General features: G+C 41.1%; 1 protein-coding gene across 1 annotated transcript in view; it reads left to right on the top strand.

The window, feature by feature from the left end:
• The window catches only part of EPHA1 (EPH receptor A1), a 78,310-nt gene extending 64,439 nt beyond the window's left edge, over positions 1-13,871 (top strand). The window contains exons 8-18 of the mRNA XM_032213565.1: positions 518-677; positions 4,562-4,658; positions 5,074-5,123; positions 5,786-5,908; positions 5,998-6,183; positions 6,550-6,611; positions 7,943-8,152; positions 8,986-9,135; positions 10,756-10,949; positions 11,343-11,498; positions 13,309-13,871. Coding sequence (XP_032069456.1) covers positions 518-677; positions 4,562-4,658; positions 5,074-5,123; positions 5,786-5,908; positions 5,998-6,183; positions 6,550-6,611; positions 7,943-8,152; positions 8,986-9,135; positions 10,756-10,949; positions 11,343-11,498; positions 13,309-13,387 — 1,467 coding nt within the window. The 3' untranslated portion in view covers positions 13,388-13,871. The remainder of the gene's footprint in view (positions 1-517; positions 678-4,561; positions 4,659-5,073; positions 5,124-5,785; positions 5,909-5,997; positions 6,184-6,549; positions 6,612-7,942; positions 8,153-8,985; positions 9,136-10,755; positions 10,950-11,342; positions 11,499-13,308) is intronic.
• Positions 13,872-15,608: the final 1,737 nt, after the last annotated feature.

Genomic DNA, 15,608 nt, shown 5'->3' with positions numbered 1-15,608 from the left:
GCCAGGACCGTCCTTGCGCCTCAAGCCACGTTTCTTCCTGCAAAGCCCTTCGGGCAACCCGAGAGTTCCGCTTGACGCCAGAAGGGCTTTGCAGGAAGAAACGCGGCTTGAGGCGCCAGGACGGTCCTGGCTGTGGGGCGCAGACTCGGCAAAAGCCTCTCTTTGGTTCCCTCCTCCTCCCCCTCCTTCCACAGCCTGCGTGACGCTGCCGCCCAGGCTGAGAGCTGCCGCTGAAACAAGTTTGGGGAGGTCCTTTGCAGGCGGCCAGTTCTAGCCGCCTGCAAAGGACTTCCCCACGTTTGCTTTGAAAGAAACCTCTGCGCGGCAGTTAGAAACCTCTGCGCGGGGGTTTCTTGCCATGTGCGCGGCCGCGCAGCCGCGCACCTTAGAGGGAACAGTGGGTGAAATGTGCTATTCGATTGTCCTCCTCCAAAATCTATGACTGTCCCCTTGATGTGTAGCTCTTTGCATCTTGTTTTGACTCTAAGAAAGCTATTCTGGTTATTCAATTCCACAGGGAGAGGAAAAACACTACACCGTTCATCATCTTCAGAAACCTCAAGTAACCCTGGCTAACCTGCAGCCTGACACAGCCTATTTGCTGCGGGTGCGCTCCATCACACCGTTAGGACCTGGACCATATTCCCAGGAGCAGGAATTCCGCACTCTGCCACAAGGTTGTCTTTTCATATCCCAATTCTGTGCTCAGGGATGTTTGTAGCTCAGTGGTTTAGAACCCAATTCTGAGGCAAGAGACAATCCAAATTGGAACTGCATTTGGGGCTGGGAGGGAGCGGGGAAGGAAGGAGGGCATTCTCTCTTTGTGCTTTTTTTAAATTATAAACTATACATTTCTGAAAATTAACATTTGTAATAAAAGAATTTTGTTGTATATTTTAATTAATTTTTATTATAACATTTTATAATTACAATTTAATTAAGTTTTATAGCTAGATTTAAAAAATCCATTGTTGATGGAAACAGTTTTTCTAGGGGGAGAGGATAAATTTCCCTCCTTCCCCTGTACTTCCTTATTTCCCCTATGGTGAAAACAGTCTCAGTATTAATAGGATTTCTGGAGCAAATCTATTTATGTGGTTCCTAAGAATCATTCCAACTAACTGGTTAATCTAGTTGTTCAATTAATAAGCAATTTAGTACTGATTTTAACAGTAGCAGACTTACTGAAGTTGATCAGGTTGTCTGTGGTCTTATGCAATCAAATATATATCCATAAAGCCTCTGATTCATTGCACTAAAGAAAGCAACATTGCACTAAAGAATTAAATATGTGAGGCTGCTCTTGCCACTGACGTGAATTGTATTTCAACTGCCTGGATTTGTCCCTGCAAGTTGTCTTGGGAAGATTTCAGAAATGGTTTGTTCTTGCTTTCTTCCCAGGACAGAGAGAGAGGGGCTGGCCCAAGGTCACCCTGCTGGCTTTTTATCTAAGGCAGGACTCAGTCTCCCAGTCTCTAGTCTGGTGCCTTAACCACTGTACCCCACTAAGTCTCCACCAAATGAATTGAAGAAATCCGATTCATAAATTAGCTTAAGGTACAAATTAAGAACTCTGGATTTACTGCCAATGTATCCAGATGTGCATGCTAGCTCCATATCATATATTACCAATGGCCATTACTGGCTTATTTCAAGTTTATTTTGCCATTTTTGTGCCGCTGGACAGCAATTTCTGCTTGCCATAAAAAGGGGAATGATTTCAAAACAAGCCACAGATATTTTAATGGGTTTGTTTCTTTCTTAGCACAAGCAGCTGTCCCTGCCAAATCATTGAAATAAATAAGCCAGCTAGTGACAACTTATCAGCCATGCATTGCTGCAGAGGACTCTGGAGAGAAACCGATGTAGATGCTCAGGCACATTCTGTATTTTTTTCCCCTAAACATTACATTAATTCAATTCTGTATTTTATTTCTACAACAAAGTAAAATAATGGCATAACCTCAATTCTATTTAATGGTAATCAGAAATCAGCAATTAGAATAATAATGTTCTTTCTAGATTTAACAGACTGCAGGGTAAAAATAGCTACTTGATTACTAGTATAAGAAATATTCACTCTTACAGAAATTAATCATCCAGAACTGTGACCTAGCCTTTTTTTTTGTTCTCATCGCTCCATAAAGTTTCAATATAAAACATAGTATTTAATATTCTCCACTTTACCCTGCCTAAAGGAGCAAAGGTCTTGTTTCACTTGAGAGTTAGGGAATTTTCCTCTGAAGGAGTGCTGAAGGCAGGGTTTGCAAACATGGATGGGTAAATACCCTCCTTGGGAGTATACTCCTAAGAACAGATAAATATCAAGTATAGGCCCTGTCTTTCTTTTAACAAGGTGAAAGAAAGAAATAAACTTGGACGATTGAATTGAATTCCATCACCATCATTCATCTTACAAAGCATTCCTGTTGAAAGAATCAGTTACCAATCTTTTCCTTGTCCCAAAGCTTAAGGTTCTGCAATGAAGTCAGAGAATACACCCACAAAATGGCAAAAAGTATATTTTGTTATTGGCATTACCCATGGTCTCTCTCATGGCTATGCCTAATGCTGATTTGGTATTCAGCAGGTTCTGAACAGTTCTGGAGAACCAGTAGCATAAATTTTGAGTAGTTTGGAGAACCGGTAAATACCACCTCTGACTGGCCCCATCTATTCTTTGCCTCCCGAGCCCCAGCTGGAGTGGGGAGGGAATGGAGATTTTACAGTATCCTTCCCTGTCACGCCCACCAAGCCATGCCACACCCACCAAGCCACGCCCATAGAACTGGCAGTAAAAAAAATTGAATCGCAGCTGCATCTCATTTTCCAGGCTCTCTCTCCTATATCCAGATGAAACAGTGTACTGTTATTACTGAAGTGTTATTTAAAGATGCTGCCTGCAGTGTTATCATCATGAGCACGGAGACATTAACCTCATGACAGCTGCCTTTTGAAGGATGTGATCAAAATATGGAGTTTCCAAATGTAACTTGACTTTGTCCCAGATGATGTTCTTCAAAATGCCATGAAATAAATAAGCAGCACAGAGCAAAATGAATTCATAAATAATAGTTCAAAAACAAGAATTCCCATGCTTCCATGCTTTTGTGATCCCTTGTTATTATTCCTTTTGGGGCAGCTGAGACCATTTTCAATGAACTATTATGCAAAAGAAATGCCGTGAAGCTGGCTGCAACTGGAAACTTGGAGCTCTGCAAAATTTAGGGACAAACCATTTTGCCACTGGAGATAATTCTTCTCCCCCAACCCCTCTTCTTGACCCTTGAGCTACATCTGCCCTAACGGTCTTCTAAGTGGAATGTTGGCTTTGCAGCTCTCCTCAGTAGCCCAGGCCAGTGAAAGGGTTAAGAGATTATAGCTGTTTTACTCTTTTTGTATCAGCTGCCAAATAGCATGCAAAGTGCCAAACTTTTTGGAGATGAGGAGACTGTTGTTCTAGCAGGCTCCATGGCGCTCAAGTTAGAAGAGTAATTTTTTTTATCATTTTCTGAGTCAGCAGAAGTTAGGGCAAGCACAGATGGCTTCAAAGCACTTTGGAATGATTGGAGAGAAGGAAGTAATGGCAGCTTAAAAGTCTCTTAATGAAAATACTTTTCTTTTGGCAACAGATCTGCCGCATAATTTACACAGCAGCGATGTTTGTCATCGACAGGGAATCGTGCCAGTTTCTGCAATAAAATATGAAGAGCAAATAAAAACCTATGAGCTCTTATTATATGGCTTACTGGTGCCAATTGACTGCATACTTAGGGTTGTTCCATTGTTTTTCACACATATTCATTTCCCTGGGGTCCATCACAGTAGCTGCCTATGTTGAATACAGTTGCAGTATGAAATTCCTCTAACATCCATATGGTTCCCTTTATGACAATTTAAGCAAGGTCAGGAACAAGCATGGTGAAAACCACCAACTATTGTTTCTGTAAATGGAATTAGGAGAACAACATACAGGAAGAATTACCCATAAGGCAGTCATTGCTAAGAGCATTATTTAAGATCTGATCAAACTACCCACAAAAGCTTCAATATCCCTCTTGAATATAGAGTATTTGGATAAATTTAGCATTTCTATTTTGGGCATAGACATCATCACTGTTTGTTTCCATCAATTCTTCTAATAACCTGATGCATCAGGAATTTATAAATAAACCAGAACTGATTGCTAAATAGCGCAACCAATTTGATGTATTGTGCTTTAAAACTATTTCTGTAAGTGTATTAAAGCACAAAGCATATCATGCAAAGATATGTGTAACGACAAGTGAAATCGAAACATGGATTAACATTAAAATTAAAAATAAAGGTATACATAGCCCCAATAATCGAGAGTCCATACTTTATAAAACAGATGGCAAGGCCATTATTGAACCTTATGGACCATTTTGCAGTTTTAATAATGCACTATGACCACTTCCTAGTTGACATCCAGTACATAATCCTAATTCTTATTTGAATAGAAGTATTTTAATATCTATTTATAAATAGATTTTCTTGTTCTAGTGAAGGGATGTCTGTAATTCGTTCTTTGATCTTGCAGACACCGGTATGCTTCCTGGAGGTGTGATTGTGTCAATCATCTTTGGAATCCTGTTGTTCCTTGGGCTGATCACAGGGATCATAATCTTCCGTCGAAGGTAAAGGCCATGTGTGTAAGACAGTGGTGGGATTTAAAAAATTTTACTACCGGTTCTGTGGGCATGGCTTGGTGGGGGTGGTGTGGCTTGGTGGCTGTGGCTTGGTGGGCATGGCAGGGGAAGGTTACTGCAAAATTCCCATTCCTTCTCCACCCTACTAACCTGCTTTCCAGCTCTGTTCTCCTGTTCAGGGCAAAAAAAGATCAGCTGGGAGGCTGGGAAGTAGCAGGGGCGGGGCCAGTCTATTTGCCTGTGCTCCAAACTACTCAAAATTTCCGCTACCAGTTCCCCAGAACCTGTCAGAACTGGCTGAATACCACCTCTGGTGTAAAGGTTGTCACCAAAGACAGGAGTTTGCTCTCTTCTATACCCTGCTTGCTTACAGCCTGTATTTATGTTTGTTCTTATTCTTCAGACGAGCTCATCATCACCGAGCACGGCCATGCCACAATGGCTACAACCGAGGTGAGGCTTCAATTTTTTTTTTTTTAAAGGAGATGGCAAAGATCTGCCTTCTAGAATTCAAGCACAGTGGCCTTCTCCAGTCTTTAGAACCTTCAGAAGTTTTCATGACATGGGTGGAGGGGCGATTGATTTTGCAAAAAACTTGCAAAAATATTGTAGAATGCCAGTTAGCAAAAGACTGTTACATGCAAAGTAATCAGGGGCGCTTGAGTAACCAGCTAGAGGTAATCAGGAATAAATAAGTTTTAGTAGATTGTTGGCCAAAATTTTCTGACCACTTTCCCCCCAAATGCACCTTCCCAAAGCATTTTTTTTTAGTGAAGGGGGTGGGGGCTAAAAGAGATTTAATATGGAGAAATGGTTTATGGGAACTGTAAAAGCCATATTCTCTTGCCATTTCTTCATTCACACTCAGCTCCCAGGGAATCAGTTTATGCATCTCAAAGGATGGAACATACAGCTGGGAGAGTTTTCTGAATGAGGAAGCTTTCATCAGCCTGGTGTTTATTCATGAAAGTAGCCCTGATTTACTTCTTATACAATATGTTTAGGGCTGTGGTGTGGGAGGACCTCATTTTTCATCAAGTCAATGGAATTGATTTTTCCCCTGCTGTCTGAAACTTTTGGGAGAAACTAGTTTATATTGTCAGCTTTTATTGCAGATGAGATGTGGTTGAAACCTTATGTAGATCTCCAACCATATGAGGATCCCCGAAGGGGTGTCTTAGAATTCACAAAGGAACTGGACCCATCTATTGTCTCAATTGACACAGTTATTGGTGAAGGTAAGTTTAATTAGCTGATTGTCTCTACCTCGCTTGATGCCATTTCTCCATTTCCTTCATCCTTTGCCTTGTTTTGGGATGTTCCATAGGAGAATTTGGGGAGGTCTATTGTGGTGCCCTGCACTTCCCAGGGAAAGAGCGTATTGTTGTGGCCATCAAGACCTTGAAGTCAACTTACTCAGATTCAACCTGGTGGAATTTCCTCCGTGAGGCAACTATCATGGGCCAATTCAACCATCCCAACATTGTCCGGCTCGAGGGAGTTGTCACAAAACGTAAGAATTCAGAGTTGTAATGACAGTAGGACATTTACACTCAGTGATAGTTGTGAGATAAAGTATATTTGATTCCCCTGAAGGGGTGAATTGATTGGGTGTGAAGCACAAAAGATGTAAAAACTTCTTGAAAGGTTGTGTTCTGAGTTGGGGTAGCTGTCACTAGTTTGAATAGGCAATAGTGAGCTAGACAAGGAAAGGGACTGATTACGAGGAAAGTAGCTTTATCTCCTCCAAAAGTATATTTGCCAGACAAATTGGACTGAAATATAATCTATGTTCGTGGCCAAAGAAATGAGAAGGAAGGTGAAGCTATGGATATAATAAGAAAATAACCTTAGTATTTTTCTTCTTTTCCCCCCACAGGAAATCCAATGATGATTATTACAGAATACATGGAAAATGGGGCCCTGGACACCTTTTTAAGGGTAAGAAACTAGAGAATGATTTAATCGAAGAGTTTGGTGACTACTTGAACTGATGAATGTGTGTCTGAGCTGTAACATTTCACAGATAGTAAGATTGAACTGCTAAATGACATTAATCAATCTTTCAGTCAGTATGAAATATCTTCCCACATAAATAAGATGAGAGAGAATTATAGATTAATATGTTTTTCAGGCAAGTTTTTGTGTGTGTTTGTAATCAGCGATATCAGTCTGGCTTAAAGGTGATTCAGCTTGGCTGGTGGGTTTACTACCACCTCAGGGAAAACCTGTTTAGAAAACAGAAGGAAATAGAAGCTCCTCAGACTAATCTTAGTTTACCCAACATACTGTCAGGCACAAGAAATCAGAGCTAGGGTTAGGTCCAAAATGAATACAAGTTTATTTCATGGTACCTCTAAAGAAGAATCTGTATTACTATGGTGAACGTGATTTGGCTGTAGATAAGCATCAATGGAATTTGAGGAGGGATGGACTTAGATCTCAAAGGGTCTCTAAACTGAAGTGCTTGACCCCATCCCTCAGGCTCAGCCTGGTCATCTTCTACACATACTATAGCATCTTTAGTTTGGCAGCAGGAACTACAGCCAGCTCTTAACTTGGTATTCTCATTCTTAGTCATGGGTCTTTCAGTGTGATAATGCCACAGTTGCTGTACACATGATCCAGTGGTCATTTAGCTCAGTGTTTCTCAACTTTAGCAAGGTAAAATATGTGGATTTCTGGTCATTGAAGTCCACGCATCCTATGGTGGCTGTGTTTGAGAAATACTGATTTAGCAGATGCCAGTTTTGTTAAATCTTTCCCATCCATTTAAAACTTTGGAACTCTTGTCTACCTAAGTTACATTCACTCTCCCAGGCTGCCTATGCATAGAGTGGTACTTGGTGGATCTGGAAACCTCCAACCTCTGCTTACTTTTTAGGAGTATAAATAATACTACCTAGCAAAATCCATAGCTTGTTTTGATTGAGTGAACCCTATGTTGTAGAAGCAACCCGATGGTCTGATGGACTATTTGAATATATCCCTAAAGCAAGTGGTGGGATTCAGCCAGTTCGCACAACTTTGGGAGAACCGGTTGTTAAGTTTCTGAGCAGTTTGGCGAACTGGTTGTTGGAAGAAATCATTATGGCAAAGAACCGGTTGTTAAAATTATTTGAATCCCACCACTGCCCTAAACTGAAGCTTTTCAGCTGTGAATGGAGACTTAGTTCCTCTTACCTAGGACGAACATAACTCCCTTTCCCTGCTGTGAAGCAAACAGATGAACAGAATACAAGCATTCATCAGTGTCCTTGTGTGCACTGCAGGAGAATATCGACAAGTTCAGCTCGGTGCAGTTAGTGACGATGCTGCAGGGCATTGCCTCAGGTATGACCTATCTCTCAGACCGCAACTATGTGCATCGTGATCTGGCTGCCCGCAACATCTTGGCATCACACACCCTTCAGTGCAAAGTCTCAGATTTTGGTCTTTCTCGAATCCTGGAAAATGATGTGGAAGGAACATATGAAACAAAGGTAACACAACAGAAGCTATTAGAGGGTACTCCTCATTGAGGGGGAAGAGTACTGTCATGTATTTATGCCTCACAATATTGGTGAAAAAACTTTGATTTTTTTAAAAATTCTGCAAAGAATATATTCCCACTCAAGCAGTGGTGGGTTTCAATTTTTTTTAGAACCTCTTCTGTAGGTATGGCCTGCTTTGTGGGAGTGGCTTGCTGGCCATGTGACTGGGTAGGAGTGGCTTGCCAGCCATGTGACCGGGTGGGAGTGGCTTGCCAGCCATGTGACTGGGTGGGAGTAGCCAAATTGTAAAATGTGGTGAAACTCACTGCTCTTGCTGAGCAACCAAAATGTTGGTTCGGAAACTCTGGCATTTGAAGCATGCAAGTCTTAATGCTGTCAAGTTACAAGACCCTTGCACCACTAACCCTTTAGAAAAAAAACCCCAGGGGTGTTCAAACTTGACAGCTTTAAGACTTGTGGACTTCAAATCTCAGAATTCCTCCTCTTGCTCTTCATCTTGATGATGTGCGGGCAGACGGTGGGAGGAGCTGGAAATGGTTCTAAATGGTACTGTAGATTTGTGGAGCCTCTTCTATAGAAGAGGTTAGAACTGGCAGGAACCCACCCCTGCATTCAAGCTTTACTACCAAAGAGCTGTCAAAGCCATACTGTTTTTCTGTGTTACATTACAGAAAGAAATGCATCTGTGCCCAAAGCAACTATTGTGTTTTACTATTTATTAGTAAGCGTAAGACAAACAAATGTTGAACTTCACAGAGAATATCAGTCCTTAGTGCTTGCGAAAGTTGAGTATCAAGTTCCTTTGCAATCTCATTGAACAGGGTGGAAAGATCCCTATTCGATGGACAGCTCCAGAGGCCATTGCCAATCGAATCTTCACCTCTGCCAGCGATGTCTGGAGTTTTGGCATTGTCATGTGGGAGGTGTTTTCATATGGAGACAAGCCCTATGGAGATATGTCTAATCAGGAGGTAAGAGGGCAAGGAGAAACAGGGATTGTCAGTCAAACCATCCTCTGAACAAGCAAATACCCTGGAGGGGAAAAATGGTTTGGTTAGGTCTTCATTTTTTTGTTCAGTCATAAATAGGCTGTTCTGTTGAATGAATAGTTGTTAATGAATCATGAAATTTATACCAACATATATACTCCTGGGTCAGAAATATTTATCCTGCCAATGTGAGAACTCCCAACCCAAATTTCACCTTAAAAATTTCCATTGGCAGAAAGCAGAAGAATACTTTTGTTCTTTCGGTTCACCAACAAAAGGGAAACGACGAAACCGTGCCCGACTAAACCGCGTCGCTGAGGTCATCAACAGGGCAACAACAGCGCGGATAAAGAAGCACGCTGTAAATCCTAAACCTAAACTTAACTCCTAACCCTAAACCTAACCCTAAACCTAACCCTAAACCTAACCCTAAACCTAACCCTTAACCTAATCCTAAACCTAACCCTAAACCTAACCCTTAACCTAACCCTAAACCTAACCCTAACCCTTAACCTAACCCTAACCCTAACCCTTAACCTAACCCTAAACCTAACCCTAAACCTAACCCTAAACCTAACCCTTACCTTACGTTAAATCGGCTTTCTTTCAACGCGCTATTTAAAGCGCCCTTCTTTCTCCGCGCTGGCTGTTGTCGCCGCGTTGATGACGTCAGCGATGCAGTTTAGTTGGGCGCGGTTTTGTCGTTCGCCCTTTTGTTGGGTCACGGTTCTTTCACTATCAATTGCCTCCAAGGTTCCTTACTTCATACAGATCTAGGGTGGGGGGCAGATTTTGTTTACTGTAATAGACAAGCAGTGGTGGGATTCAAATAATTTAACAACCAGTTCTCTTCCCTAATGAACATCTGGGTAGCCGTGGCTCTGTGGTCATGTGATTGGGTGGGTGTGGCCAACTCAATGTCACTCACGTTGATGGGCACTTTGTCTTAGCTGTTACAATGTAACAAGAGTTAACTGGAGAGGCAGTTTCTGTAAACAGGGCAATAAAGATTAGGCTAGAAACAACACCAGAATGTTTCCTTCTTGCCTTCCTCACAGGATTAGCCCTGTAAAGTGGGGAAAAAACAAAATGAGATTTCTCCCAACAACCGGTTCTCTGAATTGCTTAGAAAGTTAACAACCGGTTGTCCCGAATAAGTGCGGACTGGCTGAGTCCCACCACTGTAGACAAGCAATCAACTAATGATTTTCTTTCCTGTATTTTAAGTGGAGAAAAATTACTAGAAGAAATGCTGAATTCAGCATAATTCTTTGAAAAATAAAAAAGTATACTGCTTTTCATTTGAAATGACTCATTCACATCATAATCACATAATCTTCAGAGGGACCTCACCCTGATCGTGTTTTGCACTTTAAAAAAAATAATATTTAAATTCTTGATCTATCATGAGTTTATTTAATCTGGTATCCATGGTTCAAAAAATAATCTAAGTGACTCTCTGAAAACTCATGGTTCTAATTCCAAATGATTCTAATGCTTAGATCTGAGATCAAGAAATGCCCAGAACTCTTCATACTTCTGCTACATTGTCCAAGGAAGTTTGCACTCACAACCTGATTGATTGCCTGTTTTTCTGGGTAGGTGATGAAAAGTATAGAGGATGGGTATCGACTCCCCCCACCAGTGGACTGTCCCTCTATCCTTTATGAACTGATGAAGGTGTGTTGGTCATATGATCGGACACGGAGGCCACGTTTCCGGGAGATCCAAGCTCAACTAGACCACTTCCTTTCCAGCCCACATTTGCTTCGAACTGTGGCTGATTTTGACCCTCGGTAAGAGATAAGCACTCCTTTAGAACAGTTTGAGAGATTCTATCTATAAATAAATCTTCAGCAACAAAAGCTGAATTTTACCACCAGGGTTAATTATAATTTCTTTACTACACAATCTGTATACAAAGTTCTGGAACCTGCACATTTATATCCTACATGTATTTGTTTAGGGTGCTCTTTCTAGATGATGTGTTTTCCTATTATGAAAAAAAGCACTGACTATGCATGGCTAATTTTCACACGAGGCAAATAATGAAAAGCGAAATTCTCCACACAGTTAGAAGTTCTCAGCCATTTAGAATGGTTCCATCTTCATCAAAGTAGGATCCTGTCCTTCTCCCATGTTACAGTTTAAATTTCATAATTGGTCTGAAAATACCTATCAATTTATAGGGTGACACTTCGACTTCCAAGCTGCAGTGGGTCCGATGGGATTCCTTATCGGTCTATTGCCGAATGGCTAGAATCCATCCGCATGAAACGCTACATCCTCAACTTCCATACTGCTGGCCTGAACACCATGGAATCTGTCCTGGATCTGTCTGCTGAGTAAGCCTTGGGTATATGGGCTGTGGGCTTTGACCAAAAGTAGAAGAAGGCTGTAAGCATGAATTACAGTTAAATGCCGGAATATCTATTGAAATTTCTACTAGAGCAACGGTCCCCAACCTTTGTGACTTTGCAGCCCGGCTGGGGGGGAGGGACAAGGGAACTGGGCCACATGAGTGGCAGGTTGGTGCACATGCAGCCCTTGTGCAAGTGGTGGGTCAACACACACACACACACACAAGTGCCTGCTGGCCCACTACTTGCGTAAGTTGAGCTGCACATGCACACTCCAGCCAGCAACTCATGCAGCCCAATTCTGAGCAGGCCACAGCCTGGTAGTGGGCTGCAGCCCGGGATTGGGAACCCTTGTACTAGAGTACAAAAAACTTTATTGATTTTGCAGGTCACTTGTAGTTTACTAAGTTCATAATACAACAAACATTTTGTAACATCCTCATGCTTCCACACCCTTGCATTGTCCTCCCTCTGTTTGAAAAAACTCAATAAAAAATACATCAGCTAACGTTCAGCCCCTTAAATATTTGATCCCTTTTTTGGCAGTGATCCCTAGGAAGTACCACTGTAGATGTTGTTAGTATTGCCGTCACTGTTAGGATTGCTATCAGTATTCCTCCACCCAACTAGAATGGCTGGTACTTTTCCTGATACAAAAGAAGATACCAATTCCACATATTAACATTCAAGATATATATCAAGAAGACAATCAGTAAAACATCTAAAATCCGAGTAGTTGCTTGGATTCATATAGCAACAAACACATAGTCATAGCAATTCTGTTCCTTTGAGGAACTAGAAATGGGTTAAAAAAAAGCTACAACCATCTCTATTTTGGCTTCATTTTGCAAATGAGCAGTTAGTGTGGGTAAAGAAAAGCATTACTTTGGAGTTTCAAAGAGTGAGAAATGGCATGGCAAGGAAATAACAATCTGTTTGCCAATTTCCAGCAGCACTGTGATGTTTCTGGCCCAAATAGCTTTCTAGGCTTTTTTATAGTGCTTCAAAAATTTGCAAGAACTCTTTAATCAATTATAGAAATAGGATACAGAATGTCAAATGAAAGCTTTTATAACACTAAAAGAAAATCTCTGCCATCCAAAAGAGATATTATGAATATGAATATGAAAAGCCACAGGACAAAATAAATATCTGTAAACAATCAACTTATCCCTTTTGTTATAACACTGTATACATCTGCAATGCTTCCTGAATGTATCAGACATATGCAAATTACCAACATAGCAAAATTCACGAGCCGGAAAAAAATGTTTTGGGCAGATAACACTTTTAAGAAATTGTTACACAAACATAATTTTTGCAAATATCTAATTTGTAGGATGCAGACCTTAGAGATATGGGACATTTATGTACAGGCCTTATAAAATATTGCCTCTATAGATTTAAATTAGAACCATGCTGTAATACAATGACACACAATGGTCTATTATAAGACGAGAAAAAAATTAGCTATTTAAAGTTTTGCACCCCTATTTCCCTTTTGAGTAGCATTAAGAAGCATTTTGGGTTCATTAGAAAATCTTCAGCCACTGCAAAATATGGATTAATTTAATTAAATTAAGTTCCATTTTTCATGTCATTTTCTGAAGAATGGATCTTGAGAAATCATTTTCTATTTATTTTATTTATTCAATAGAACTGGAGAAGCAAGTGGGGAGGGGAGGATTACCTTCCATGGATGCCATCACTCTAGGAAATGGTCCTTTTGTCTAACTTGCCCCTCTCCTCTAGCAATTCAGTGACTAATCTTTTTCCTTATCCGTGTGATTTTAAGGGACTTGAAGCAAATGGGGGTGATTCTTCCTGGCCACCAGAAGCGAATCCTGTGCAGCATCCAGGGATTCAAGGAGTGAAACATGCCAGGTGCCCAGCAAGAGTTGCTGCCATTCCATTTTGCAGAAGATTTTAAAAAAGGGACCCTGTGGCAGCCCTCCTGCGAATCAAAAGCCAGAGGCGAACAGCTGCACCTTGAAATGCGATGCACAGGTTGGGGCTGAGTAGCCTAGAACAGGAAAGAACTTCCTGCACAGGAAACCAGAAAACAGCACATGCTTCAAAAGCAGATGTTGCCTTCTCTTCTTTCACTCTTCCACTATTGCAGAGGCTTCTGGCTTGACATACTTTACAGCTACTATTGAGGACGTAACATGCCACTGTAAGGAAACACTGAAGTAAAACCATACCTACCTGGAAAGGACTTTTTCTGCAGCAAACTCTAGGCTCCAGATGCTTGTGGCCAGATGTTTATTACAGTATTGTTTGCAGAGAGCACGAACACCTATCCTTGTCATTTAGTGCAGGGGTCTCCAACCTTGGCAACTTTTAAGACTTGTGGACTTCAACTCCCAGAGTTCCTCAGCCAGCTTTCCTGAGGAACTCTGGGAGTTGAAGTCCACAAGTCTTTAAATTGCCCAGGTTGGAGACCGCTGATTTAGTGGGTTAGTGCTCATCTTTTGTCCAAGTTGATGTTCCTTTGTATATAAGGTTTCTCCCTCCCTCCCTCCCTCCCTCTCTCTCTGCAGTCTACTCCTTAGAGCAGAAAAGGCTTGTTTAAAGCAAACTAGCCCTTGCTCTTGGGAGGTTTTTTTCCTCAAGTTGAGGATCTGCTTATATATTTAAAATATCAGGAAGGGGTGGCATAAGGGAGAAAACCCAGACCTGGATCAATCATATGTTGTAGATATGATTCTGTAAATAAACTCATAACGCAGATCAGAGTTTTTGGCTCATGACCATTTCTATTTTTCAAAGTTGGCTATTAAAACCATCACAGAAGGGAAAAGTAGGTTTTGTGCACATGTTAGAAGAAAACGCTAAAAAACCTAAGAAATGTTTTGTAAATGTTTTATGTAGTGTATAGCATTACCAAGAACTGGAAGAATGGGAATACTTTATGAATATTAGAGCCACATAGAGATTGCGTGGAACCATAAATACAAGACAGGAAGAGTCTATGTAGCTTAGGTGCACATGATTTTAGATTTTAGATTAAGAGTTGGAAGGAACCTTGTAGGTCATTTAGTCCAACCTCTCGCCTAAGCAGACCTTACACCATTTCTGACAGATGCGAGTCCAGTCTCCTCTTGAAAGCTTCCAGTGATGAAGTTCCCACAAGGTCTGAAGGCAAGATGTTCTATTGGTTGATTGCTCTCACTGTCAGAAAATTTATCCTTATTTCCAGGTTGAATCTCTCTTTGTTCAGTTTCCATCCATTATACCTTGTCTGGCCCTTCAGGTACTTTGGAAAACAGCCCAACTTCCTCCTCTCTATGGTAGCTTCTCAAATACTGGAACACTGCTATCATGCCTCCCCTGGTCCTTCTCTTCACTAGACTAGCCATGCCCGGTTCCTGCAACCGTTCATCATGTTTTAGTCTCCAGTCCCCTAGAAAACCATAAACTACAGCACAGCTAGCAGGTGGAGAACATTTGAAGGATACATAAGGTATCTTTTGGCAGGAAATGAAAAATAACAAAGTTATGAAGCAAAAAAGAGAGATCTTGTTGCATTTGCTGAGGTGCCTTCTGTAACTGCCTTGATATTTAGGAAAGTGGTGTCCTATCACTTTCTTCAGTTTTCGTTGTAATCACTGTTGCTCTTTAGTGTAAAATCTAATTCAGTATGAGCTCAAACTCTGACCCCTTTACAATACCTTTGATCTGATCTCTTAGCTCAGGGGTTCCACACCTTTTCTGGTCATATGACACTCTGTGTGTGTGTGTGTGTACACTATCAATATTCAGTGAAAAAGGCTCATATTGGGAAGATATGTTCATGCATCCTTCAGTGGGAATAGCTAATCTCAAAACTTTGCCTTTATAAGAAACGAAACTAAAGAGATGGTGCTCATTTCACCCTTTACAACCCTCCAAGGTAGCAATTATCCACCCAAGTTTACCATTGTGTTTTTCTGATGAGATGCAAATTTTACGAAGCAAGCTCTGTAGCATAGGCACTTGACATTTTAATTTTCCAAGTAAGTTTCTGTAGAACCCAAGATGATCTTGAAAGCTGGTGATTTGCTTCATAACACACCAGCTTTTTTATTGTGTAAGTTCAATATCCACACATGC

Source organism: Thamnophis elegans, chromosome 3 (genome assembly GCF_009769535.1).
Source record: "Thamnophis elegans isolate rThaEle1 chromosome 3, rThaEle1.pri, whole genome shotgun sequence".
NCBI lineage: Eukaryota > Metazoa > Chordata > Lepidosauria > Squamata > Colubridae > Thamnophis > Thamnophis elegans.
Note: the sequence above shows the minus strand (reverse complement) of the source record. Positions and strands in the feature narration are given on the sequence as shown.